General features: G+C 57.6%; 2 protein-coding genes across 2 annotated transcripts in view; one reads left to right on the top strand and one right to left on the bottom strand.

The window, feature by feature from the left end:
* Window positions 1-5,173: 5,173 nt before the first annotated feature.
* On the bottom strand, window positions 5,174-25,722 carry WNT2B (Wnt family member 2B). Its single transcript, XM_068159567.1, is given in 6 exon segments — window positions 5,174-6,271; window positions 8,122-8,386; window positions 9,306-9,583; window positions 11,525-11,745; window positions 25,151-25,218; window positions 25,220-25,722. Coding segments are annotated over 6 exon segments (1,158 nt in total). The 5' UTR covers window positions 25,316-25,722; the 3' UTR covers window positions 5,174-6,041.
* Window positions 25,661-25,807, top strand: part of KCND3 (potassium voltage-gated channel subfamily D member 3) — a 130,141-nt gene continuing 129,994 nt past the window's right edge. The window contains exon 1 of the mRNA XM_068159410.1: window positions 25,661-25,761. Coding sequence (XP_068015511.1) covers window positions 25,661-25,761 — 101 coding nt within the window. The remainder of the gene's footprint in view (window positions 25,762-25,807) is intronic.

A 25,807-nucleotide genomic window follows, 5' to 3' on the forward strand; every position in this document is an offset into this window, starting at 1 on the left:
TAGCCCTGGGGCTGCACTGCAGTGGGTCTTGGTCTGGCTTTGTCCCAGGCTGGTTCCCTTCCAGAGGAGGGCAATGAGGCTGGGAAGGGGTCTGGAGCACAGCCCTGGGAGGAGAGGCTGAGGGAGCTGGGGTTGCTTAGCCTGGAGAAGAGGAGGCACAGGGGAGACCTTATTGCTGTCTACAACTCCCTGAAGGGAGGCTGTAGCCAGGTGGGGGTTGGTCTCTTCTCCCAGGCAAGCAGCACCAGAACAAGAGGACACAGTCTCAAGCTGTGCCAGGGGAAGTTTAGTTTCAAGGTGAGGAGAAAGTTCTTCCCAGCAAGAGAGCTTGGCCATTGGGATGTGCTGCCCAGGGAGGTGGTGGAGTCCCCATCCCTGGAGGTGTTCAAGGGGGGATTGGACGTGGCACTTGGAGCCATGGTTTAGTTGTCAGGAGGTGCTGGGTGAGAGGTTGGACTTGATGATCTCTGAGGTCTCTTCCAACCTTATTGACTCTATGATCTCCTCCAGCCCTGGCCGGGCTTCTCCATTCCCTGCTCCTCATCCTGGAATTGTTGTGAGGGTGCCAAGGCTCGTAGATCCCTGACTCTGAGCAAGGCAGGGTGTAAAGGTCAGAGTCAAGCCCATCAATAACAAGGTGCAAGGGGCTGCTTTCTGTGTAATGTGAAGCTTTTTACTTATTTCATTTTTGCACTTTGGGGCTCTGTTTGCTTATGGAGCTCTTGGTGTCTGGTACCTATTTAGGCTGCGAGCAGGCAATTGGGTTCCTTCAGGCCTTCAGAGGAATGCAGAAAATTGTTCTCTGGTGTTGTAATTCTGCTGGGATAACTGGAGCTTATTTGTCTCACTGCTTATTAAATGCATACTTGTCTTGAGGTCCTCTTTTCTTTCTTTTCTCTCTTTCTTTTTTTTTTTTTTCCTGAGAAACGTTGGGTGAATCCCAAGGACCAAGAGTGAGAGGAAGATTCCAGGGGGAGGGGGGAGAGGGAAGTGCCTGCACCTCTCTGCATCATCCTCCTCCGGTGCCAGCAGGCTGAAGAGGTTAAACAGGAGAGCAAACTCCCCTGGAGAGGAGGAGACATCCGTGGGGCTCATACAGACATAAATTAGCTTTGCCCTTCCCCCTGCCCAGAGCTGACAGGCTGAGGGGAGATGCACCTCCCAGGCTCCTAATCTATGGGGTGTGTGGCTGGGGCCATGTGAGGCTGCGCTGAGGCTTCAGAGTGGGACCAGCTGTGGAGGTTAGGAGCAGATGTGCACTGCTGCTGTGTTCTTAGCAGAGGGCAGCATTGGCAGCAGGGGCAGGCAGCAGATGGGGTTCAGACTCTGCCAGCCTCTTAGTAGTACCCAGCCTGCCCTGTTTTGCTGTTCAGAAGGACAGGCAGACCCCCCCCTCTCCTGCTGCACTGGTGACATGTGAGCTCTTCTGATCTTCATCTTCTGGGTCCAAAACCTTTAAACAGCAGGTCACACTGAGAGCAGCCAGCAAGGTGGGCTTCTGTGAGTCGTCTTTGGTGTGAATTCACTCAGCTTTTAGTAAAGGTGGACAGATAGGAAGGGGAGCTTCAGTTTCCAGCTCCCTCTCCTGGCTCCCTCCTCCCTTTCTGGAGCCTCCGAATTGGGGTGTGCTCTGTGTGCCCCAGCCCTCAGTGCTGTGGGGAGCAGGCTGGGATCAGGGATGGTGCTCATAAGCTTGGAATTTTCCTCCTTTCCAGCTTCCATTGTTGTGCTGTGATTTTTGGTAGGCCCTGAGGCTGGTCCCCAGGGAAGGCCAGACAGCACCCACCCCTATTGCATCAGCACGGGGGCAGCCTCCACGCCGAGCCTGCTCCTCCGCTGGGGATCTTCTTGCTTTGGTTATTCCTGGCCAATGACATTTTCCCTTTCTCTGGATGCAGGGATTGTGCAATCACACCTTGGCCTCCTCAGCCCAGACCCTTCTCTTGAGAACCTCTTGATTTCTGTTCTAGTTTGGCTGGAGGCTATCATCAGTTGCAAACCAGAGTGACACACGATGTGACTATTGCATTCCCCTGCATTGACTCATCTGCTGGGATTCCAGAGCAGGAACCCCCTGCTGCTGGCTGGAGCAGCCCTCCCTGACTGCTGCAGCAGTGTGGGGTGTGGAAGCTCCTGCACAGACCCTGATAGATGATGCAAATGTTGTCCAAATGCCCCACTCCATCTGTCATCCCTCAGAGTAATGACCCCACCGGGCACCTCGGCATTGGCACAGGTACCTCAGCAAAGCCCTCTGCCACGTGTGGATGGGATGGGGAATAGGGCCCCCAGGAGCAATGAGGGGGGCTTTAGGAAGGGGTGGAGCTGAGCAAGGGACACATTCTCCATGCCTGGAGCTCCAGAACAAAACAGATCTACCCCAGCATCCACCCAGATGGATGTTGCTGTTACCTGGGCTCAGCCACACACGTGGATCAGGAGAGAAAAGGGCCTGGATTGGTATGGATCCTGTGCTTCCAGTGCTGCCTCCCTCCTCCTCTGTCCTGTCCAGCTTCATCAGAGAAGGTAATTTATTCAGAAGCTCATTAAGCAATTAATTCTGCTCCTTGTCCTTGAGTTCAGACATGCTTTGGACAGGAGGGTAATTAGAAGATGATCTTGCACAAAAGGCTCCCTGCAGGTTTCAGGCAGATGACTGAAGAGGGGCTGGGAGAGGAGCTGGGAGGCTGCAGCCTTCAGAAACGTCCTGAGATGGGAAACATCTGCTGGCTGAGGATGAGTGTGCTGCAGGGGAGCTTGGTAGGGCTCGGTGGGGAGGCACAGACCAGTCTGGGGTTCCTTCAGCCCACACTGGGACATCATCTTGCACAAGGGCTGGGAGCTAGCTCCAGCTCCCTGGTGTGCTTCTGATCCCAGGCATTGTGCTTTGCTAATTGCTTGTTAATAAACAAGAAGTGAGTGTAGCCTTGCAGAGGAACCACTCTCCTTTTCTCTTGGGCTGTCTCTACCACTGCTTCTCTGGCTGCTTCTGCAATCCTGGTACCTGCTTCCCAAGCTTTGTGACTCCTCTGCTGTGCTGGCTGCGCTGGGACAGGGGGAGGCAGCTGGGCAGAGCATCCTGCTGTGCACCCTGCCAGGCTCTGGGTGGTTTGGTTACTCTACAGCGTGCTGAAGGTCTCCAGTTCTAGTATCTGGGTGCTGACACAGGGAGAGGGGAAGGCAGCACACCCAAGACAACCTGTCCTTGGGAGCTTTCTCCTTTGTCTGGAGATGTTGAACATCTGCATGCAAAGGGAAGCTGTGCTGTGGCAGCAGCCACTGATTGAGGTGTCACTCAGCAGGAGGACCTGCAGCTCTGCCAAGGACTGGTTCTGCTGGAAGAGCCCTCCCAGGGGTCCTCTGGAGAGAAGAAATGGTTTATTGATGGCTGACCCCCGGGCCCCAGGCACTGGGTCCCTCCCAGCCCACCGAGCGTGTCCGGCTCGGGGAGGGAGCTGGGGATTGACTGCTGAGGGGCAGCGTTTTCCCAGTCCGTAGTTAATTGATGGTGGGTGGAGCAGTAATGAAGATAAACGAGGGAGCGGAGCAGCCCTGTGCCGGCGGCCGCGGAGCTGCGGGAGGACCGGGACGCCTTTGGCTCAGGCTCCAGCTCACCTGCCAGCATTCCTGCTGGCAAAGCTTCGGAGAAGTGCCTCTCCTTGAGGTTCAGAGGGCTTTGAAGGGCCTGGGCTGGGACTCGAGAGCCTCCCAGGTAAACAGCAGCTCGAGTGTGAGTCCTGCAAGGGCAGTGTGGGGGGAAGGTGCTGCTCAGCCCCCTTGTGCTCTCAGCGCTGGATGCTGAAGGTTTAGTGCTGTAAGGAACGGGTTAAGCAGGAGGAGGTCGGATTCCTCTGGCAGGTTTCAGAGCTCAGTTAAAACATCACCTTTGTGCTTGTCCATGGCTCTGCAGCAGCTCTGCAGAGGGTCCTCCTGCATTAGCAGTCCTGGTGGTCTGGCACGGAGTGAGATGCTCTAATCTGGCCCATGGCAGACTCTTGACATTCCTTGAGCAGTTCCCATCAAAGCACTTCTCAAAGTGGTTTTCTCTCACCACTTAAACGAATATTTCCTAGGGACATTGGGTGAAATCCCCACTCACAGATGCTCTCCATGCAGTAGCCGAGGGGTGGCTTAGGACCAGAATAATCTTCTTTGCCTTAATCCCATCCTGCTACTTTGACCTTCCTTCAGACCTTGCCCATGGAGCTGCTCAGCTCCCTCTGCCCACACATCTGGCTGCGACTGGGGGGCACTTTGAGTACATGGGGAGCTTTCCCAGCACCCCCAGAAGCGGCAGGGGTGTGAGAGCAGAGCCAGGTTGAAGCATGGCACTGGGGACTTTTTTTTCCTGCTGTTTTTAGCTTCTAACTTCCATGAACAAAGACTTTGAGTGTGTGGAGTGCCCTCACCTGCCCACCAGCACAACGTGAGGAAAGCTGACAGCATTTTGCCAGGGTCAGGAAGGAAGCAGAGCAGGGCCTGCTTGGGGCAGGGGGCAGTGAGCTCTGCAAGTGGAAAAGCTTCTGGTAGCCTCAGCTCAGCTCAGGAGTTGCAGTGATTGGGGGACTTTTGTTTTACCTGGGGCATTGCAGTCTGCAAGTCTAGCTGCCTTGGGCAGTAAGCCTGTGTGTGAGGGCTGGCATCTGCTGACCACACTATAAAATACCTGGGCACCAAATGAAGTAGAATGCATGGAATCATAAAGTGCATCTGGTTGGAAGGGACCTTCAAAGGTCATCTTGTCCAACCCCTCTGCAGTGAGCAGGGACAAATCAGCCCTCACTGCTTGCCCATGTGGGGGGAAAAAGAACTGAGGAATTTCCAGTGCTGGGAGGGTTTGATCTCAGTATCTATGGGCTGCTGCCCCCCTCCTTTCATCACCTTCATTTCAGTTGATAATTTAGGTCTTTGCTTTGTTTTTATTTTATGGGGAAGGTCTGAAAACCAACCTAGCATCTCCTGCTTGACCCACTGCTATGCCATGAGATGTCCTGGAGCGTGCTGCTGCTTGTGAAGGGCTCCCCAGGGCTGTTGGATGTTGGGTGCTGGGGCTCTGCTCTGTGGCAGACTCAGCAGGAAGCCCCTGGGAGCTGCAGGTGAGGAGGAAGCAGAAACTCATGGGGCTGATTCCTGCTCTGGGAACATGCCCAGCTGGGGGGGTGGGAATTCAAAAAGCAAAGGAGGTCATTTTCTGATACAGGTTTATAATGAATTTTGACTTAAAACAGTAAGCAGTATACACAACATACAGGTGAGCTTTACAGAGATGCTCTGGTGTCTGGCTCCAGAACCTACCAGGACCTGCACAGACTCCTTTTGCTTTCTTTAGCCCTCTGTGGCCACCAGCATCGGGGTTGGCCCTTGTCCTTGTGCAGTCCCTCAGGTTTCAGTCCCAATTTACAGCTCCTCTTGTCGCCTTGGTGGGGAGACAGGGAGAGAAGCCTCCTGCAGAGGCCGCTCTGCTCAGCAGGGTCAGCAGTGAGCGCCAGGTCTGCCGGGGGCGGGGGAGGGAGATCGTGGAGCTGTCTCACGGTCCGTGACACCCATCCTTGGCCTTGCAAAGGATGCTTCCTGCAAGGGTGGATGGTTCTCAACGAGTGGCTTTTGCTGGTGAAACTGCAAGGTCAGCTCTCTGGGGAGGTGCAGGTGTCCTCAGCCACTGCCTCCTGACGCTCGGTCCCCCCAGCCCGTGCCGACTGCACCGTCCCCTTGCAGAGAGAACCCAGGGCAGCAGCAGGTTCACAGTCGAAGCAAGGATTGCAGACTCCTCCTAGGTGTAGGGGATTGGTTTTGCTGAGCAAGTGGCAGGGGCCACGGTACCTCCTGGGAAATGTAGTCCTCTTTTTTTGTGGTTTTGGGTGTGTTTTCTTTTTAGTGCTTTGCAGAATTTACTTAAATAAAAAGCCATGCAGTCGAACTACAGCTCCCAGAACATCGCAGCCCTCGGGGTTGGGGGGCGGGGGGGGAGGACAAGGGGTTAAAGAAAAAAAGACTGCGAGGCGGAGCTGGCGGCAGCCTCTTCCCCTCCGTGCTCCGTCGGCTCAGGTCTGGTCCAACCACTCGGCCCGTTTGGGTGCTTTACAGGTGTGCACGTCCACAGTGTCCTCGCACTCCTTGCAGCGCACAGCGCAGCACCAGTGGAACTTGCACTCGCACTTGGTGACGCGGGTGACGCGGGTGGTGTCGTACCCCCGCCCGCAGCACATCACCTCGCAGCCGTCCGTCCCCCGCGACAGCTTGCTGCAGACGCGCCCCGCCGTGCCCAGCGAGCCTGCAGGAGGAAGGGAGAGTGGCTCAAGGCGGGGTTCCTTCTTCAAGTGCTTCCTCCACTACCTCCCCCCCCCTCCACCCTCCCGCCCCATAGCTGTTCTCTGATTTTTAAGGCCGGGCTGGACGTGGCTGTGAGCAACCTGCTGTGGTGTGGAGGTGTCCCTGCCCATGGCAGGGGGGTGGAACTGGCTGATCCTTGAGATCCCTTCCAACCCTAACAGTTCTATGATTCTGGCAGCCTGCTGTGGGTGACCCTGTTTTGGCAGCAGGGTTGGGCTTGGAAGATCTCCAGAGGTCCCTGCCAACCCCCACCATGCTGAGAGGTTGTGATCTGCCATCAGCAATGGGACATCTCTCCTGTGAAAAGAGACTGAGAGACCTGGGGCTGGTTAGACTTGAGAAGAGAAGGCTGAGAGAGGATCTTAATCAATGTCTCAAGCTGCACCAGGGGAGGTTTAGGCTGGATGTTAGGAAGAAATTGTTTGTAGAAAGAGAGATTGGCCATTGGGATGTGCTGCCCAGGGAGGTGGTGGAGTCACCAGCACTGGAGGTGTTTAGGAAGAGACTGGATGGGGCACTTGGAGCCATGGTTTAGTTGATTAGATGCTGTTGGGTGACAGGTTGGACTCAATGTTCTCAAAGGTCTTTTCCAACCTGGTCAATTCCATTCTATTCTATTCTATGAATATCTGAGGGGTGGGTGGCAAGATGAAGGCACCAGTTTTTTTCACTGGTGCCCAGTGGTAGGACAAGGAGCCATGGGTACAAGCTAGAACACAGGAGGCTCCACCTCAACACGAGGAGACACTTCTGTAGTGTGACAGTGGTGGAGCACTGTAGCAGGCTGCCCAGAGAGGTTGTGGAGTCTCCTTCTCTGGGGACTTTTAAAACCTGCCTGGATGTGTTCCTGTGCAGCCTGCTCTAGGTGATCCTGCTTTGCAGGGAGGTTGGACTCAGTGATCTCTGGAGGTCCCTTCCAACCCCTAACATTCTGTGACCTTGAACATGACTGCCTTGGCAGCAGTGAAACCTCATTACATGGAATAGAATAGAATAGACCAGACCAGGTTGGAGGAGACCTTTGAGATCATCAAGTCCAACCTGTTATCCAACACCATCTGATCAACTAAACCATGGCACCAAGTACCCCATCTAGTCCCTTCCTAAACACCTCCAGTGGTGGTGACTCCACCACCTCCCTGGGTAGCACATTCCAATGGCCAATCTCTCTTTCTGGGGAGAACTTCTTCCTAACATCCATCCATTGTGCCACAGTGTGGCTTCCAAGGGCTGGGAAGAGGCTGTAGAGCCTGTGCTTGCTTTAAGGGTGCAGGTTATAGCATGGGCAGTGAGCCTGGCCAGGGATGCAGCATCGGTGATGCCCTGCACAGCCTCTTCCCCACACCCATGGCTGGAGCTAGCAACTGCTGCTGCCCAGAGCTGGAGAGTGAGCTGGGAGCTGCTGGACTATTGGGAGGGGAGGAGGAGCTGGGCAGTGAGCAGAGCTTTGTGCTGTCTACATCTACCTGAAGGGAGGTTGTAGCCAGGAAGGGGTTGGTCTCTTCTCCCAGGCAAGCAGCACCAGAACAAGAGGACACAGTCTTAAGCTGTGCCAGGGGAAGTTTAGGCTGGATGTGAGGAGAAAGTTCTTCCCAGAGGGAGTTGTTAGCCACTGGAATGTGCTGCCCAGGGAGGTGGTGGAGTCCCCATCCCTGGAGGTGCTCAAGAGGGGGTTGGATGTGGCACTTGGTGCCATGGTTTAGCGGTCATGAGGTGTTGGGTGAGAGGTTGGACTTGATGGTCTCTGAGGTCTTTTCCAACCTTCTTGGTTCTGTGTTCTGTGTTTTTTACCTGCTGACTTGTCCATCACGCAGTAATCAGGTGAGTTCTCAAAATACACCAGGTCTGTTTTCGTGGGCTTCCTGAAGTTCTTGTTGGCCACCGTGAAGCCGGTGCCGTCCTGGTTCATGGTCACCTGGATGGCTCCGTTGTACTTCTTCCTCAGGTAATCTCCTGTTTTCCGGAAGTCCGACATTGCCAGCCAGCAAGTCCTTAGCGTGCAGGAGCCGCTCACCCCGTGGCATTTGCACTCCAGCTTCAGGAAGCGTTTCACTGCCTGTGGGAAGAGGGAGGGACGCCGTGGGGAGCAGCCACCGCCCCGGTGTCAGGCACCACGCCTGGGGGCTGCTTGTCCCCAGCTTTTGTTTGCTTCCCACTGAGCTGGTCTGGCAAAGCTAATGTTGGGGAGGGGTGGGGGCAAACTTTCAACCCACCACACTACAGCCCATCAGCCCTGGCTCTTCGTGGGAAGGGGGGATGCATTCCCACTGTCACTGATGCCAGCACCAGCAAGGACACATGCTGGGGGCAAAGGTAAGCAAAGTACTGCCATCCCTTGAGCCACTTGATGTGTCCCACATCCACTTCATAGACTCATAGAATGGTTTGGGTTGGAAGGGACCTCCAAAGGTCATCCAGTCCAACCCCCCTGGCTGTCAGCAGGGACATCCTCCACTAGATCAGTTTGCTCAGAACCATGGGTCACTCACCCTGGGGACAGCCTGGGCTCACCAGGGATGGGCAGTAGTGGTGCTGGGAAGGGGCTTTGATCAAGGTCAGGCTTGCCCAGATCCCTGTTGAGCCTCACCTTGAATAGCTTCAGGGATGCAGCCTCGACCAGCTCCCTGGGCAACCCATTCCAGTGTTCCACCACCCTCATGGTAAGGAACTGCTGTGTCCCTGGGCAGCCTGATCTACTTGGAAGTGTCCCTGCTGACTGCAGGGGTGTGGAACAAGATGACCTTCGAGGGTCTCTTCCAATCTGATGCAATCCATGAATCCCCATGGGGCTGTCCTCTGGGCAGAGCATGCTGGGGGCGCTGGGAAGGCAAGGGTAGCGCCCTGCCCCCATCCACAGCAGAACCTGCCCTCTGCGGCCACCCAGGGTCCGGCTCCTACCCCCGAGGTGCTCCCGGTGCCCGCTGCCCTGCGGAGATGCCCTGGGGGGTGCCCCGTGGGGGCAGGGCGGCGCTCACCATCCTCCCGCAGCGGTTGTTGTGCAGGTTCATCAGCGCCCGGGCGTCCTTCACCCTCTTCTCCTTGGCGTCCACGAAGGCCTTGGCGAAGCGGATGCCGTAGTGGATGTTGTCGCTGCAGCCGCCCCAGTCGAACTCCCCGCGCTCGTCCTTGGCGCGGCCTCGCTTCAGGGGGTCGCAGCTGCAGGCCTTCAGGTCGCCCTGGCTGCAGGCCCGCGTGATGGCGTAGACCACCCCCGCCGAGGAGATGGCGTAGACGAAGGCGGCCTCCCTGCTGCCTGCCGCGGGGAGAGGGACAGGGGTGGGGACTGAGCCTGCCAGGCCGTGCCAGGCGCCTGCAGCCCAACCGGGAGCAGGGCACTGCGCGGCGGTACCTGCCCGGCTGGGGCAAGACCGACTCGCCGCTGGGCAAGTCCAACCGGCTCTGCTGGCCACCGAGTCCAGCCCTGGCTCTGCTGGCACCTCTCAGACCAAGGGGAATTTCACCCTGTGCCTCGGGGCTCAGCAGCTGGTTCTGGGCTGCTCTCAGGGCTGCCCAACCTGCTGCTCTCCCTGACCTCATTCATGTTTGTAAATACATAAAGGGTGAGTGCCAGGAGGATGGAGCCAGGCTCTGCTCGGCGATGCCCAGGGACAGGACGAGGGGCAATGGGTGGAAGGTGAGGCATGGGAAATTGCATGGAAACAGAAGGAAGAATTATTTCCCTGTGAGGATGACAGAACACTGGAACAGGCTCCCCAAAGGGGTTGTGGAGATATTCAAGACCTGCCTGGATGTGTTGCTGTGTGACCTGGCATAGGTGATCCTGCCCTGGCAGGAGGGGTTGGACTGGATGATCTCTCGAGGTCCCTTCCAGCCCCTAACATTCTGTGGTTCTGCCACCTGCAACTCAGAGGCCATGCAGGTGCCCACGGTTCTGAGGCTGCAGGACCCACCAGCACCCTTTGGCGGTGGCTGATGCCAAGCTTGGGAGCTGGTGCTGGCTGTGGCCAGGCTGGGCTCTCCCCGCCTGGCACAGCTTTGCTGCTGCTATTTTATGTCTCTGCCTTGAGTTCGCAGCTGTTTTTATAATGCTGTAAAAGAAGCTGCAAATCAAAACCATGCTCCTCTCCAGTTCGAAGAAGCCTTTGAAAGCAACTTCAAAGGCAGCAGAGCTCTCTTTGGGCCTCGCAGGATGGGGCTGTGGCCGAGGAGCTTTCCTCATTCCCCATCCTTTGCCAGGAGAGGACATGGGCAGCAGCAAAGGTGCCGCTGCAGGACGAAGAAGCTGAGAGCAGGCAGGGTGGGTGCTGTGCCCCGGAGCTTGCAGCCCCCTTCCCTCCGGCCAGCTCCTCTCCGAGGGTCTGGCTCGCAGCTCTGCATCTCGTCCACCCCACCCCGCCCCTTCCCCCCACCAGCTGGGAGCAAGCCCCCCATCCCCAGCTCCTCACATGTCCTCCATATGAGCTGCTCCCGGCTGTTCCCAGACGCCTTTGATTTGGAGGCCGCGTGGCTGGATGCGCCCCAGCACGTCACAGGGCGCAGCAGCAGCATCTGTCCCACAGTGCTGCTGTTGGCACCGGGGCTCCCACCCCTTCCCAAGGTCTGCTCGCTGCTGGAGCCCTCCCGGGTGCGGCTGGGGCCCACAATGCTGCTTCTGCTCTGGAACTACCCCTGATCCTATCCTCGTGGTGCCTTTCCATGGATCCCTTCCTGCTTGTCCTGTATCCATCCCTCACCTGGAGTGAGAAGGTTCCTCCTGGGCGGGGTCTGAGCCCAGACAGTGGTGCAGGGCTGGGGAATGCCTGCAGCCCTGGTCCTACTCCACCTGGGAAGCCGAAGCGAGGAGTGGAGCTGCAGCTCTGCCTTGCCTCCCCTGCCATGCAAGGGAACAGCCAGTTCCCACGTGAACTGCTGAGTCCTGGCCAACCCTGCTCTCCAAATATTTATATATCCCATTACTGTTTACATAGGAGCCTGTTCTCCGGAGGTGTCTCCTCCTTCCCCATTCTCCCCCAAGTGCTGCCCCCCCCCCCCCCCCCCCCTTGCTCCATCTCATCTGGTGCAGCTCTTCCAAACGCGGCGCTCTGCTCCCATTACTGCTTGATTAATTTACAGGGGAAGGCAAAGCTCTCCCAAGGGAGTAACCCAAGCCACCTGGCACGGCAGCCTGGCCAGAGGAGAGACTCCCAGGGGGAGCAGGCGCGTGGCAGTGGGACGGGCAGGGGGCAGAACCTACTTCGCAGCATGACGCGGCCGAAGACGGTGTGGTCCCGGTCCAGGGTGCTGCAGTTCCAGCGGTGGTGCCGGAACTGGTGCTGGCACTCCCGGATCCACTCCTTGGCTCCCTCCCCGACCGACTGCATGATGTCAGGGTACCTCTGGCACAGCTGCCGCTGCTTGTTCACCAGCCCAGGGATGTTGTCGCAGATCACCCTGGCGCCCAGCGCCCCGATGTACCTGCGAGAGAGAGAGAGAGAGACGAGGGTCAGGTTACAGCCTGCTGCGGGGCTCCAGCTCCCCGCAGCCACATCCCGCTGAGGGAGCATCTCCTGATCTCTCAGACCAAGGGGAATTTCACCCTGGGCCTCGGGGCTCAGCAGCTGGCTCTGGGCTGCTCTCAGGGCTGCTCAACCTGCTGCTCTCCCTGACCTCGTTCATGTTTACAAATACATAAAGGGTGAGTGCTAGGAGGATGGAGCCAGGCTCTGCCCAGCGATGCCCAGGGGCAGGATGAGGGGCAATGGGTGGAAGGTGAGGCATGAAAAGTTCCATGGAAATAGGAGGAAGAATTATTTCCCTGTGAGGATGACAGAACACTGGAAGAAGCTGCCCAAAGGGGTTGTGGAGGTATTCAAGACCTGCCTGGATGTGTTCCTGTGTGACCTGGCATAGGTTATCCTGCCCTGGCAGGAGGAGTTGGACTGGATGATCTCTCGAGGTCCCTTCCAGCCCCTAACATTCTGTGATCCTCCTTTCCCTCTTTGATTTCCAGCTGTGTCACAGCTCCTCTGGGCCCTGCCAAGAGGATTCTCCCAGGGCAACCTTTCCTCCTTGCAGCATCCTCAGCATGGGCGAGCTGGGCAGCTGTGGAGCAGGGTGAGACCTGCCTGGTGCTGGGTTCAGACAGGGCACTGCTGAGCCATCACCATGGCTGGGATTTGCTCTTTGTGTTTGACAAACTAATCCCGAGCTGCAGCAGCCCGAGGCAGGCAAAGCTCAGCCCTGTGTGTACATCCCTGTGGGGGAAAATGGGGGGCCCTGGGGAGTCCCTCTGCCCCCAGAGACACCCAGCTGTGGGTGCTGCAGTTCCTGGGCTCTGTATCCCTGAAATGGCAAGCTCCCTGTGGGCCCCTGGGGCTGTAGCAGAGGAACCTGTTGATGTGCAAAACCTCCCTCCCAGCCCCTTCCCTACATCCCAGCCCTGCTCTGCTGAGCACAGCAGGATGAAGTCCAGCGTGGCCAGCACAGGCTCTGTGATCCCTTCTGCCTGTGACCTGGCTGGGGTATGCTGTGGGACCAACAGGCCATGGCACAGGCACTGTGTGATGCTCAGGTAGGGCAGAAAGAGAGGCAGGCTTCAGCTCTTGTTGCTGTAGTCCTTGTTCACACTGTGACCCCTAGTCCCCGGTGCACTGGTGAGCAGTGCTGGTGGTGCCCTGAAGCTGGATAACTGGGAGAGCTGGATCGTGCTTCCTGCCCTGCCCGTGCCCTGCCTGCACCCCAGTCCCCTCCCTGCAGCAGTGCAAAGAGGGCTGGAGCTGGCACCAGAAGGACTGTGTGCAAACCACAGACTGGCCAAGAACCATTGTCATGGGGAGGGACTGGGCTCTGCCCCACAGCCTCACACCCACCTGGACAAAGGCACAACGTGGAACTTTCCACCCCCAGGCTGCCCGCTCTCCCCAGCCAGGCAGCTGCTGCTGGTGCCAGAGGCTGGAGTCTGCCACTGAGTGCAGAGCTGTGATTCTGCTTGGGAGGGATGAGGGTTGGGTGGGATTCAAATGTTTATACACCCCCCCACACACACCCCCTCTGAGTGGAAGTAAGACAATTCCTTTAATAATAATCAAAAGCTGCAAGCTTGGGCACTATTTCATTGTCTCTCTCTGGCCTTCTCTCAGCCCCAGGCTCAGGGAAGCCCTGGGAGCAGGGAGAGCGAAGGGGATCTGTTCCCTTTTCCACAACATTTTGTTTAAACACTGGCAGAGGCACGAGGTCATCCCAGGCTGGAGCTGAGGATCATAAACCAGGCTCCCCACGGCTCTGCCAGCCCCAGCGGGGGCCAGCGAGCGTGACTCGCATCGTGCCCACCAGCCTCTCACCCTGCAGCAGGGGCACAGGGAGACAGCAGAAGCCATTCAGGACAGAAGAGCCAACAGGAGCTCATCAGACAATGCCAACTGTGGGCATTGAATTGTCTCACTCGTGGGGGCTGAGAAGCACCCACCAGCAGGGTGATGGCATGGGCCACCAGCCTCCAGCGGAGCTGCAGAGACCCAGTAGGAAGCTTGGCCAGGTTCCATGTCCCTGAATCCATTCTGCCCTGTCTGCCTGCTCCCACTGAGGATGGGGATAGCAGATGTGTGCCTGCCCGTGCTGCCAGGAGCTGGGATGAGGCTGCTGGGAGCCCAGGGTGCTGCAGGATGGAGGTTGCAGCAGTAGCCAAAGGTCTCCTTTGCTGGGTAAAACTGTCTTTGATGGGCCACCTCACTGGGAAGCTTGGGAGAACCCTGTCCCCTTCCTGTCCCCAACGCTGCTGAGCTGTGGCACTGGGCTTTGGTGGGCTGTAAGCAGGGCAGACATGGGGGCAGAGGAGAGCTGGCAGATAAAGCACTGCCCAGGCCAGCCCAGCCCTGGGAGACAGATCAAGGCAAAGCCTCCAGACAAGATAACACCAGGCACTCCCTTTTTTCACGCTGAGCTAATTACTCCTCATTAATTCTCCTGCCAAACACTCAGAGCAGAGCAAACATTATCAGCAGGAGAAAGTGGAAGGAGAGCAGAGCGAAGGGCACCAACTGCTGAGGGAGCACCTCACAGCAGCCCAGCTCAGGGGCTGCACCTCCCTCTGCTTGGGGCTGCAAACCAGCAGTGCATTTGCCGTGGTACCAGCAGTCCTCTGTCAGAGATGACATCCTGAAGCCCACCCCACGGTTGCTGGGGTGCTGGGAAGCAGCATGGCACAACGAGGGGGACAATTCCTCACGTGCCTTGGATGGGCTGCAGCCATCCTGGTGAGGCAGAGATCTTCCATTTCCTCAGTCACTCTGAAATGGAGCGTGACAGGGAACATGGAAAACTCTGCCAAGCAGAATTTTGGGAGGAGGGAAAAAAAAACAACCCCAAAACATTTGTTTTGGATTGATTAAAGCATCCCTTCCAGTTCCATTTCTCAAAGCCTGTGACATTTGAAAACCACTGCAAGAGGCAGTGGACAATGGCTGTTCTGAGAAGTGTGTCATCCCCCCCCCCCCAGCTGCCTTATCACAGCTTCCAGTTTAAAGCACGAGGCTCTGCTGGAAGTGAAATGCTGCACTCTGGGGGGGGGGATCTGCATTTTTATAGCAGGAGCAGAAAGAAAAGAACATTCCCCAGGCGCTGAGTTCGGCAAAGCCTGTGGGAGAGAACTGCTCCTAATGCTGCAGGCTGCTCGGACCTGGACTTCTGTAGGTCAGGAACGGCAGAAGCAGGCTGTGAGTGCTGGGATGGAGGGAGGAAGTTAATCGAGTGCCTGTGGGGATCATGATCCCCAGCCTGTCAGACAGGCTTCCGTGGGATGCTGCCTCCTGCGAGGTCCTGGGGTCTGTTTGCTCAGCCAGGAGAGGGGCTGGCACCGACCCCCTCGGATAGCTCTTGGCTGCAGGATGCTGCATCAGTTATTCCTTGCAAATCCACCTGCAGTCCCGACCTCACTGCATTTCCCACCGGCTCCCACCTGCCAGGAGAAGGGTGCTAACCAACAGAGCTGCGGGAAGCACTCTGCTGCCACAGGGACATCAGATCCCAGATCCTGTCACTGCCACAGGGACACTGGATCCCAGCTCCTGTCCTCCCTTCCCTTCTCCTGCACCGAGCGACTTGTGCAGCAGCAGTAGCAGAGGCTGGAGCTTTCAGCTTGAGAGGCTGGAGCCTTCACCTTGCAGAGGCAAGTGCTCCCAGAGCCTGTGTCATCCAGCCCTGCTGCTCCCTGCCCTCCTCCCCTAGCAGCCCAGTGCAGGAAAGCAGCTGAGGCTTTCCTAACTGCCAGGTGCAAGGATGCAGGGAAGGCTCTTTCCCAACAGCCTGGAGCAGGGATGCAGCCGAGGCTCTTTCCCAACACCCAGTGCAGGGATGCAGCTGAGGCTCTTTCCCAACAGCCTGGAGCAGGGATGCAGCCGAGGCTCTTTCCCAACACCCAGTGCAGGGATGCAGCCGAGGCTCTTTCCCAACAGCTCGGAGCAGGGATGCAGGAAAGGCTCTTTCCCAACAGCTTGGAGCAGGGATGCAGCCGAGGCTCTTTCCCAACAGCTCGGAGCAGGGATGCAGGGAAGGCTCTTTCCCGACACCCAGTGCAGGGATGCAGCCGAGGCTCTTTCCCAACACCCAGTGCAGGGATGCAGCCGAGGCTCTTTCCCAACAGCTCGGAGCAGGGATGCAGGAAAGGCTCTTTCCCAACAGCTTGGAGCAGGGATGCAGCCGAGGCTCTTTCCCAACAGCTCGGAGCAGGGATGCAGGGAAGGCTCTTTCCCGACACCCAGTGCAGGGATGCAGCCGAGGCTCTTTCCCAACACCCAGTGCAGGGATGCAGCCGAGGCTCTTTCCCAACAGCTCGGAGCAGGGATGCAGGAAAGGCTCTTTCCCAACAGCTTGGAGCAGGGATGCAGCCGAGGCTCTTTCCCAACAGCTCAGAGCAGGGATGCAGGAAAGGCTCTTTCCCAACAGCTTGGAGCAGGGATGCAGCCGAGGCTCTTTCCCAACAGCTCGGAGCAGGGATGCAGGGAAGGCTCTTTCCCAACAGCTCGGAGCAGGGATGCAGGGAAGGCTCTTTCCCAACAGCTCGGAGCAGGGATGCAGCCGAGGCTCTTTCCCAACAGCCCGGAGCGTGGCCGCTGCGATGCTCGGGGGAACAGGAGACAACTGTCACATCTTGGCTCCCAGTTGTAGTTCTTATTCTAAGAGTCTGCTGACTTCGGCTCTTGTAAACAAGGAGAAACCTAAATTGCTTCTAAGATAAACATGCAAATCAGAGGCAGCCGCATCTATTTACTTGGCAGCAGAAATCTTGTCTAAGCCCTGTCCGTGGCTCGACGCCGTGCTGTGTCCTGCTCCCGCACTTCCCACCGCCGCCTGCCTGGCTTCCCTCGGGGCTCGCAGGCTCCTCCGGGAGCTCTCGCAGGGCTCTGTGGCCAATGCTGTGCCTCTGCCCTCAGCTCTGCTTTGGTGGAAGCCTGAGCAGCTCAGATCTCTCCTCCCCATGGCTGCTTTCCTCCCTCTTCCCTGCGGGCTAGGAGGGGATCCCCGCAGCGGCATGTGGGATCTGCTGCATCTTGTCCCAAGGATCAGCTCTCAGGATGCTTTGTTTCTTCTCCATCTTTAGAGGGCTGGGATCTTTCTGAATCAGTGAACTGAACGGTGTGTGCCTCTTCCCAGCTGCTGAGATCTTTAGCAGGAAAGACCCAAAGCCCCAGTACCCCTGGTGAGGCAGGGGGAGAGCAGGAGCACAGCCAGAGCCCAAAGCACCTTAGCACAGGCTGATGAGAACTTCTCCCCTGGAGAAAGCAGAGCTCTTTGGCAGCCTGGACCAGCCCCAAACAGGTCAGCATCAGCCTGGCTAGGGGAGCAAATGGGCTCTGGAGCTGTGGGGGTGGTTCTCCAGCTGCTAGCAGAAGGGGACTGCTCTGCAAAAAACCAAAAGCACCCCAGCAATTAGAGCATTGCTCGATTGCAAAAGGGCAGTTCTGGAATTGCCACTCTCAGGCAAATCTCAAAATGTGAAAATTTGTGCTCTGCTTTAGAACTGAAACAGCTGCTGAGATGCTGCAAGCTCCCACTGTGGTGAAACTGTGGCTGAATCAGCACCAGCAGAGGCACAACTGGAGATGAATGAGTCCATGACTGATGCAGTCTGGGCTTCACCAAGTCACCCTTGCAGGTTAACTCTCTGTTGGGACAAGGATGCCCATGCAAGCAGTGCTGGGGATGCAGTAAGGCAGACCCCAGGCATGGAGAAGCTCAGCCAGGATGAATCTGAGTATCCCTGGCACGGCAGGTGGCACAGGGTTCACCTTGTGGCCTTCCCAGCCAGGGCCACCACAGCTGTGCCACCCAAGAGCTGAGGCATGAGGCTTCCTCGTTGTCACTCATTAATGCAGGGAGAGTTGATGGCTGCAAAGGGATGGCAGTGTACCAGGTCTCCTTCCTGCAGCTCCTCTCTTCCCAAGGATCCTGAAAACTTTCCCATCTGTCTGCAACCCCTGGCTCAGTGGCAAAGCATGAGTGGCTCTTCTCTCCTCAGTATAAGGAGATGTGGCAGCCTGGCACTGTGTGTGCAGAACAGCTCTTGGGGCTCTGAACATGGCCAAGCCTGATTCAAACCACCACCACCACCAAATCCCTAAAAGCAAGGAGCAAGAAAAGCACCAAGGTGACCTTCGTGGCCATGACAAGCTGCATCTCCATGCTGTGTCCTCTGATGGCCACTGACTGCCTGCCACATGCAACTGTCCCACCAGATGTGACAGAAAGGCTGAGCTCTGAGTCCCTGCCCAGCCCATCAGTGCCAGCAGATGCCCAGGAGCTGAGCTCTGAGTGGGGCTTGGTCCCAGCTCAGGACAATGCCTGCAGCAGTGGTTCTCCTCTTGCTCCAGAAGGTGCTGTGGTGACCTGAATGCCTCCTGCTCCTGGGAAAGCCCTGGGAGGGGTGCACTGGCCCTGGTTTAGGCTCCACCATCACAGTGCTGGGAGTTCCTCTGTCTTTCTGCAAATTCAGTGCTGTGAAGCCCCCAGAGCTCCCCTTGTCCATGCCCAGGTGAAGTGTGGTCTGGCTGTACCCCTTCTGACACAACGTGTGCCCATGAGGGCATCGCCAGCCTCCTCTCCCGGATCAGTGCTGGGGGAGGTGGTGCTGCCTTGCTTCCTGTCTCCCTGGGTGGGAGATGCTCAGCTTCTTGTGCAATCCCCCAGGCTGGGGCTGTGACCTGGTTTTGCACAGCTTCTTTTTGCTGCTGGCTTCTGCTCCAAGAGCTCTGCTGAGGGTGAGACCAGGGCATGGGCTGGCACCTTGGTGGCATCACAAACTGCTGGAGTCCTTCCCTTGGGAAAGCTGACTCCAACCCCTGTGGCTCTTGTGACCACCACACTGATTGTCCTGAGAGACCAAACTAGGAGCCAAACAGCCTTGGTTTCAGTTCTCTTCCCTATCCCGCTGAGCCAACAGCAAATCTGTGTCTTGGTGGGAGTCTGGAAAGCCCCAGGCAGCAACTGGAGACACCTCTAGCAGATAGGATCAGATCCAACCTCTCTGCCTCCCTGCCTGATTAAGAGTGAATTCCACTGCCCCTGGCAGACTTTCACCTCCTCAAGTTCCTCGCATACTTCCCAAGGATGCTGCACCTTCCTTCCTCTGCTCTCCCTGGCTGTGGGCAGACAATTTATAGCACTCTGGGTTGCAAGGTGTGTGTCAGGGGGGGCTGCAGACATCTGAGATGCTATTTTATTATTATAACCCCCCAGTATTTGATTAAGCCCCACTGGGAACGGGGCCATCCTGGCCTGCTGGAATTGTTAACGCCTTGGAATGATTAATAGTCCTAATTTCCTCACTGAGAGCCACCACTCTGTGTGGTGAGAGTGTTAGTCTCACTTGAATAATTTTTAGTTATCATAATGCTGAGCCACTACCACTGCCAGGCAAGGAGCAGAGCTCTCATTTTCTGCACCAAGCTCTTTCTGTTTCTCCTTGTCTCACCCTTTTTCCCAGCTGGGTGCCTTTGTTGCCTCGTCAGAGTCCCCTCTGTGGTTTTCCTGCATCCCTGTGGGATGCAGTGGCTGTGGGAAGGGCTGAAATGCTGGCAAAGGCTGAGGTCCTGGGGAGCTGGGCCCTGCTGAGCACCCTGCCTTGCTGAGCACCCTGCCCTGCTGTGCACCCTGCCCTGCTGTTCCCTCAGGTATGCTGTTGGCATCGTGTATCAAGAGAGACCTGGGAGCCTGGCTGTGGTGTGAAGTGGGACGTGGTATGTGCAGAATATCTCTCAGGTGAGCAGCAAAGCCCCCAGTGAGGGTGGGAGGTTACAACAGCACAGGGAGAAAAGGACCCTGGTGTCCCTGCAACAGTGACCAAGACCTTGCTTAGTTCTAGGTGGAAGCTGTTCCTCAGGGCTGTTAAAAGGACACAAAGCAAACTGCCCATGAAAAAGATGCTATCTCATTTTTACCCTCCCCAAACCTCACAGCACTTTGCTAAGGGAGAGGAAAGAGTCTCTGGTGGTAAAGCAGGAGGGGTGGTTCCTCTCTCATCCATGGCATATCTTGTGTGCTCTGTAGGTTGGCACAGAACCCAGGCCAGCACTCCCCATGGTGGGCTGCAGGCACTTCTGGAACCTCATATTAGCAACAGCAAAAGCTAATGAGTCTGGAAGAGCAGAAAGGTTTTAGTTCTCTTCTCTCTTCTCTCTTCTCTCTTCTCTCTTCTCTCTTCTCTCTTCTCTCTTCTCTCTTCTCTCTTCTCTCTTCTCTCTTCTCTCTTCTCTCTTCTCTCTTCTCTCTTCTCTCTTCTCTCTTCTCTCTTCTCTCTTCTCTCTTCTCTCTTCTCTCTTCTCTCTTCTCTCTTCTCTCTTCTCTCTTCTCTCTTCTCTCTTCTCTCTTCTCTCTTCTCTCTTCTCTTCTCTTCTCTTCTCTTCTCTTCTCTTCTCTTCTCTTCTCTTCTCTTCTCTTCTCTTCTCTTCTCTTCTCTTCTCTTCTCTTCTCTTCTCTTCTCTTCTCTTCTCTTCTCTTCTCTTCTCTTCTCTTCTCTTCTCCCTGCTGCATTTCTTTGTAAGAAAGATTTCCCATAGGTGAAAGTGACCCCAGTGAAGAATGAACTGAGGCACACAGTTAGGATCATTCTGACGGCGCCGAGTGGCTGAGGGAATGCATCTGTTCCACCACCCCGACCAGGAACACCCAGGGCTGCTGCAAAGGCCACAGGGGTCGCCCTCCATCAGCCTGACCTTACTTTAAAACTGCTTTTTCACGGCGTGGCTGCCCAGCCAGCCGAGCTGCGAGCTCCTCAGGATAAAGACTTCCCGGTCGCTGACCTCCTGCTTTTATTGCCACGCAAAGAGCTCTGCAGCAGCCAACGTGCAGCCGCCGTGAGCCCTCCGACATCGCCCAAGCACTGCACGCCATCCTCTCCCCTTACAGAGCCTGTGCTCCCCTCCTGGGACCTCGCCTGGCACAGCCCTTGGCCAAGCTTGGTATTAGGGGAACGTGTGGAGGAGGGGGTCCTAGAGTGGTTTGGGTTGGAAGGGACCTTAAAGATCAGATGGTTCCAATCCCCTGCTCCAGGATGGCATTGAGAACTATGGACATGCAGCACTCAGAGCCACTGCGTGAGCTGCTGCAACCTCCTGCCAGCGAAGCCCTGCCGGGGCTGCCCGGCTGAGGCTGGCACAGGGGGGAGTCAGCGGCACCCCCATTACCTGGCCAGCTGCGGAGCTCCTCCGTGCAGCTGTCTTTCCCTTGGCTTGATTTCAAACATTCCTGCCGGTGCTATTTCCCCTCCCACACACCTCAGAGTGATGCCTGCTTAAATCAGCCCCTCTCTCCTCCAGCCCACATCCACTCATTGCTTGTGGCTCCATTTTCCATCACCCCTTGTGCCCATCCACTGCACCTGCCCCAGGAGCCAGCGCTGGTGTCGCGACAGAAACTCGCAACAGACCCTGGAGAGGACCAGCTGTGGGAGCACAGCTCCTTCCTACCCATGGTGGAGGGAACATGCCCTTCTCCACCTGCAGTGAGGGGGTTCTGCTAAGTCCTTGGGAAGAGCCTGACCCCAGCTCTAACTCAGAGGGTGCAGTGGGTGCCCCTTCTTCATAATTTGCCCCTGGTGTATTCTACCTCCCCATGAAGCACGGAACAGTCTAGGCTGGGAGGGACCCCTGAAGGGCCCTTTAATCCAACCCCTCTGCCAAGAACCTGCTTCCCTGGCTGAGGAAGGAATGCAGGGGTTGATGGCTGCTTAACGCTGACCTAGAGCATCCCTAAGACAGTGCCCACCTAGGCATCACTCCCCAGGGTGCAGCAGCTTCCCCAGAGCCCACCGACGCCTTGAAGATCCCCACGTGGCTGCCAGGCTCTTGCACGCTCCCCGACCTCCGCCGGCCTGCCTTCCACAGATTTGTTTTATCTCTTTGGGAGCCTGATGCCTCCCATCTGTTCCAATGCCAGATGAAATTAAATATTTGGAGTTTCCAAGGGCTGTGGTTAGCAATAAACAAGTTAGCTAACGAGGATTTGGTGTGCCGGGGGGCTAGGGGGCGGCGTGGGCTTGCAGCGGGCGGCTATGTGTGAGGGTGGGGTGCAGGGGGTGTGCGCAGACGCCTTTGTGTACATTTTGCTTCAACCAAACCTCCCCTCTCAGATGGCTTTCCACACCAGAGCAGCCAGCCAGGGCTCTCCATAGCGAGCAAGCCCTACTTAGTTATTTGCACCGAGTTTGTTTACTGCGCAGTTGATGTTTATAAGCATCGTTGGCCTAATCTCTCCCCAATCTTGCGGCAGGAATGCCGGAGGCCGCTCTCGGGGCTCGTGGTCCCCTCGCAGGGCACAGCCCCTGCCAGCCCCTGCTCCCCCTTGCCCGACTGCATGCCAGCCTAAATGGGATTTAGGGATTTTCCCCATCACATTCCATCTCAATTTCCATCTGTGTTTCAGCTGGTATTTTGTTGCTAAGGAACACGGGACGGCTTGGGAGCACTTCTGCCCCGACGCCGCTCCCCGCGCCCCGCATCCCCCGCTGCTGGGCACCGTGGCCTTGGGGGTCCAAGCGGTGTCACTGGGCACAAGCATGCCAGGCCAAGCCTGTTCCCTCTGCACAGCCACACACAGAGAGACCCAGGGACTCTTTGCTGAGCACCAAGCGCACCAATTCCCGGCGATGTTGCAAGGCAGCGTGGGCCAAGGCCGCCGAAAATTAATAATGTGCAGTTGTTTAGGAGAAACATTTGGTTGATATTTCCTCCCCATAGGCTGTGATCAGAACTGACCCACTTTGGTTCTTTTCTATTTCCCCCCCACCCCCCCCCCACCCCTCCCCTTATTAATCTACTTTAAGAGAGCCAGCTCTGAAAATGAGAAGCATTTCCTCTATTTCCACAAGTTTATTGTGTGTGAATCCCTAGAAGAATTTGGCAATAATAATAAAAATAAGGAGCGATGATGCACCGCCAAATGTATTTGCTGTAATATCAGTAATGCTGAGGAGCTTGCCTGGAAACCTCTGTAAATCGCTGAACAACTTTTTCCCCCCAAGCCACAGCTGGGTGAAACCCTTCTCAGTAAAGCACAATTCCATCCACAGAGGCTATTTCGCCCGGGCTGACACGGCCCCCCCTGAACGGCGCTCGCTCCGCTGGAGGCTTCGCTCAGGGTTGTTCTGCCCCTTCCCACCCCCCCCCCCCCCCCAGAAGAGAAAGCCTGACCAAAAAACCTGAACTTGAGAGTTGAAACAGGCTCGGGTTGTAATTGAGTCTTTCAAGTTGCATACCTCAGGTCCCTCAGGGCCAATTCTCCCTGCTGATAGTGTTCAGAGGAGCCCTGCCCGGCCACCCCACGGCCAAGGAGCCCCTTTCTCCTTCCAACCAGAAGCTGCCAGCCCGGGAGTGGGTCTGCGAGCCGTGAACACAAAACCACTGCGGGAGCTAAATTCAGCTTCTTCCCAGCAAGCCACAGCTACTGGGGCTTGGAACGTGGCTGGGTTTCCTCCCGCCTGCGGGGAAGATACGTGCACTTGGGATTAGGGCAGAGACCACGGTGGAGTGGTGATGGGGAAAGTGGGGTAGAACAGCAAGGAATGAGGTGGTTTTCATGCACCTCCCAAAGGAATAATTTTCACCCTGCAGCCAGCACCCATGTGTGCTACCAGAGCTGCCCAGCTCTGGGCAGATGATGCTGGCACTACTCGATACCTTGTCTTTTTCCAGCTACTTTCCCCCACACACCCGCTCTGCAGCTTCTAGCGAGCCTCCTGCATAGCAGAATTAAATAATCCAACTTCTCTGCTGCCCCTAAGACTCTTCTTCCTTCCTTCCTCAGCGTGCAGCACATCAGCCACATCACCCTCGCACAGATGCGGCCCTGCCTGCGCCAACGCTGCTGGGTGGGGGCAGATCTGGGGCCGAGGCCAGGCCAGCGCCTGCATCGACCTGACACTCGCCCGTGGTGACTCATTTTCTCACCAGTGATTTCAGTTCCTCGTGAGCTGATCTGCCTGTGGGAGATCTCTTCTGGCTATGGCAAGGGTTGGCATTGCCATTGCCAGTTTGCATTCTAGGTGCCCCCTCCCCGCCAAAACCTGTGCTGCTCTGCGGGTGAAGTCTCTCCTCACGCTATCCACTTCGGTGCCTGGCTGCATCCCCGCTGCCGGAGCGGCACATCCCCTGGGCTCCCCGCTCCCTCCCAGCCCCACAGCTCACCCTGGGATGGCTCTGCCAGGGATGCCAGCCTGGCCACGACCGCTGCGTGCCCAGACGTGCTCTCAAGCACTGGGCATGCTTGTGCTATCAGCCCCACTCTGAAGTGCTCCCGGGCCCTTCTAGCATGCTCCACGGTAGCTGAGGAATTCCAGAAACCACTGTTCTTCTGAGGCAGAAGGGATGAATTTAGCTAAACGCTGCTTCATCCACTATGATGTGCTAATGATGATGAGCTAGGGTGGAAAACAGTGTTCTCCACGAGATCAGAGAGAACTTTCACAGGGTGGGGGCCACTGAGAACTTTCCTTCAGCAAACTGTTGTTTTCACCCATGTTACTGAGCTACTGAAGCAGCTCGGGGTGGCTTCCAAAACCTCACAGCCGTTGTTTTCCCCAATTACTCCCATTCTGCACATGGATTTTCATTGTTCGAGCCTCTGGGACTGGAGGTGATGAATTTCTAGAAGGCTGCTATTCCTGTGGCATCATTTCTGGCTGTTCAGAGCCTCATCTCATCCCAGCAAGGGCCAGCAGCAGCTCCCTCGCTCAGAGAAGCTGTGACACAATGCGCGGGGCGATGCCGCAGCCCGCAGCGACCCGGCAGCTCCCCCAGGATCTCCGCCGGGATCACCGGATCGCTGAGGGTGGATCCGGGAAGCTGCTCGCTGCTGTTGCCGCTTCCCAGCTCCTAACCCCACCGAAGAGCTGATCCTGCCCCTGCCCTGCCGGAGCGGACTGGGAGTGGGAGGGGTCCCAATGCACGGAGCCTGGCGGGAGCCGGGGGGGTCCCTGGAGGACAAACACCCGGCGGCGCTTTCGGGGCACGGGGACCGAGGCGGCTGCGCTCCGGGCAAAACCCCGATACCGGCCCCGGGACAGGCTCGGGAAGACGGCAGTTCCTACTCTGCCGCTTCCCCGGGACTCCGGGCCGCCGCCGCCCCGCAGGTGGAGACGAGGGTACCTCCAAACCCGTCCTGCCGCGGGGCTCCCGGCTGGGACCGGGACCGGCGGCGCGGGAGAAACAGGGGACCCGCTCAACCCCGGCCGATCTCCTCTGGCTCCCGCTGCCCCTCATCGGGCTCCCCCGGCCGCACGTCGGGCTCTGGCTCGGCGGGACTCGCTGCGCTGCCGCCGACGCTGCCGCAGCCCACGGCCGCATTCGCCGTCCCCATCCCCATCCTTATCCCGATCCCGGTGCCGGACACTCACCACCACGAGGAGTCGGCGCGGGGCGTGAGGGCGAGCAGCAGCAGCAGCAGGGGCAGGCAGAGCCGCGGGGGCCGCGCCCGCCGTCCGAGGGAAGGCTCCGCACTCCGCACGCCCGGGGGCCACGGCAATCCCTGGAGACGCTTCCAGGCGGTTTGGGCTGAGCATATCTCTCCGGGGCGGGCTCCAGACTGAGAAATGACCAGGGAAGGAGAGGGAGGGTCCTGCCCGCGCTCCCCTCGGGGGGGCACTACCCGTCACGGTCCCGCGGCGCGGCTGCCGGCTCCGCGCTGCTGAGCGAGCCCCGGCTGGGCCCCCGCTCCCGGGAACATGCTGCTGCGCGGGGGGGCGGCGGGGCCGGGCCGGGCTGTGCTGGGCTGGACTGGGCTGTGCCGGGCTGGACTGTGCTGGGTTGGGCTGGGCGGTGGTCCCCGCGGGGTCCCGGTCCGGGGCGCTTAGCGGGGCCGGCTCCCCCCGGGCGGCGTGGGGCGGGCGGCGGGGCCGGGCCGGGCCATGGAGGTCCCCGATCGGAGGACGGGGACGCTCTGGGGACGGGAGCGCGGGGGCCGCAGCCAAATATCGCCGGCTCCCGGCGTGCTGCGGGCTCTCATTGGGTAGAGTCAGAGACGCGGAGCCGCCGCTCCGGCCCGACCGACCCCC

This window comes from Melanerpes formicivorus, unplaced genomic scaffold, assembly GCF_026170545.1.
Source record: "Melanerpes formicivorus ecotype bairdi unplaced genomic scaffold, bMelFor1.0.p_v2 SCAF_46, whole genome shotgun sequence".
NCBI lineage: Eukaryota > Metazoa > Chordata > Aves > Piciformes > Picidae > Melanerpes > Melanerpes formicivorus.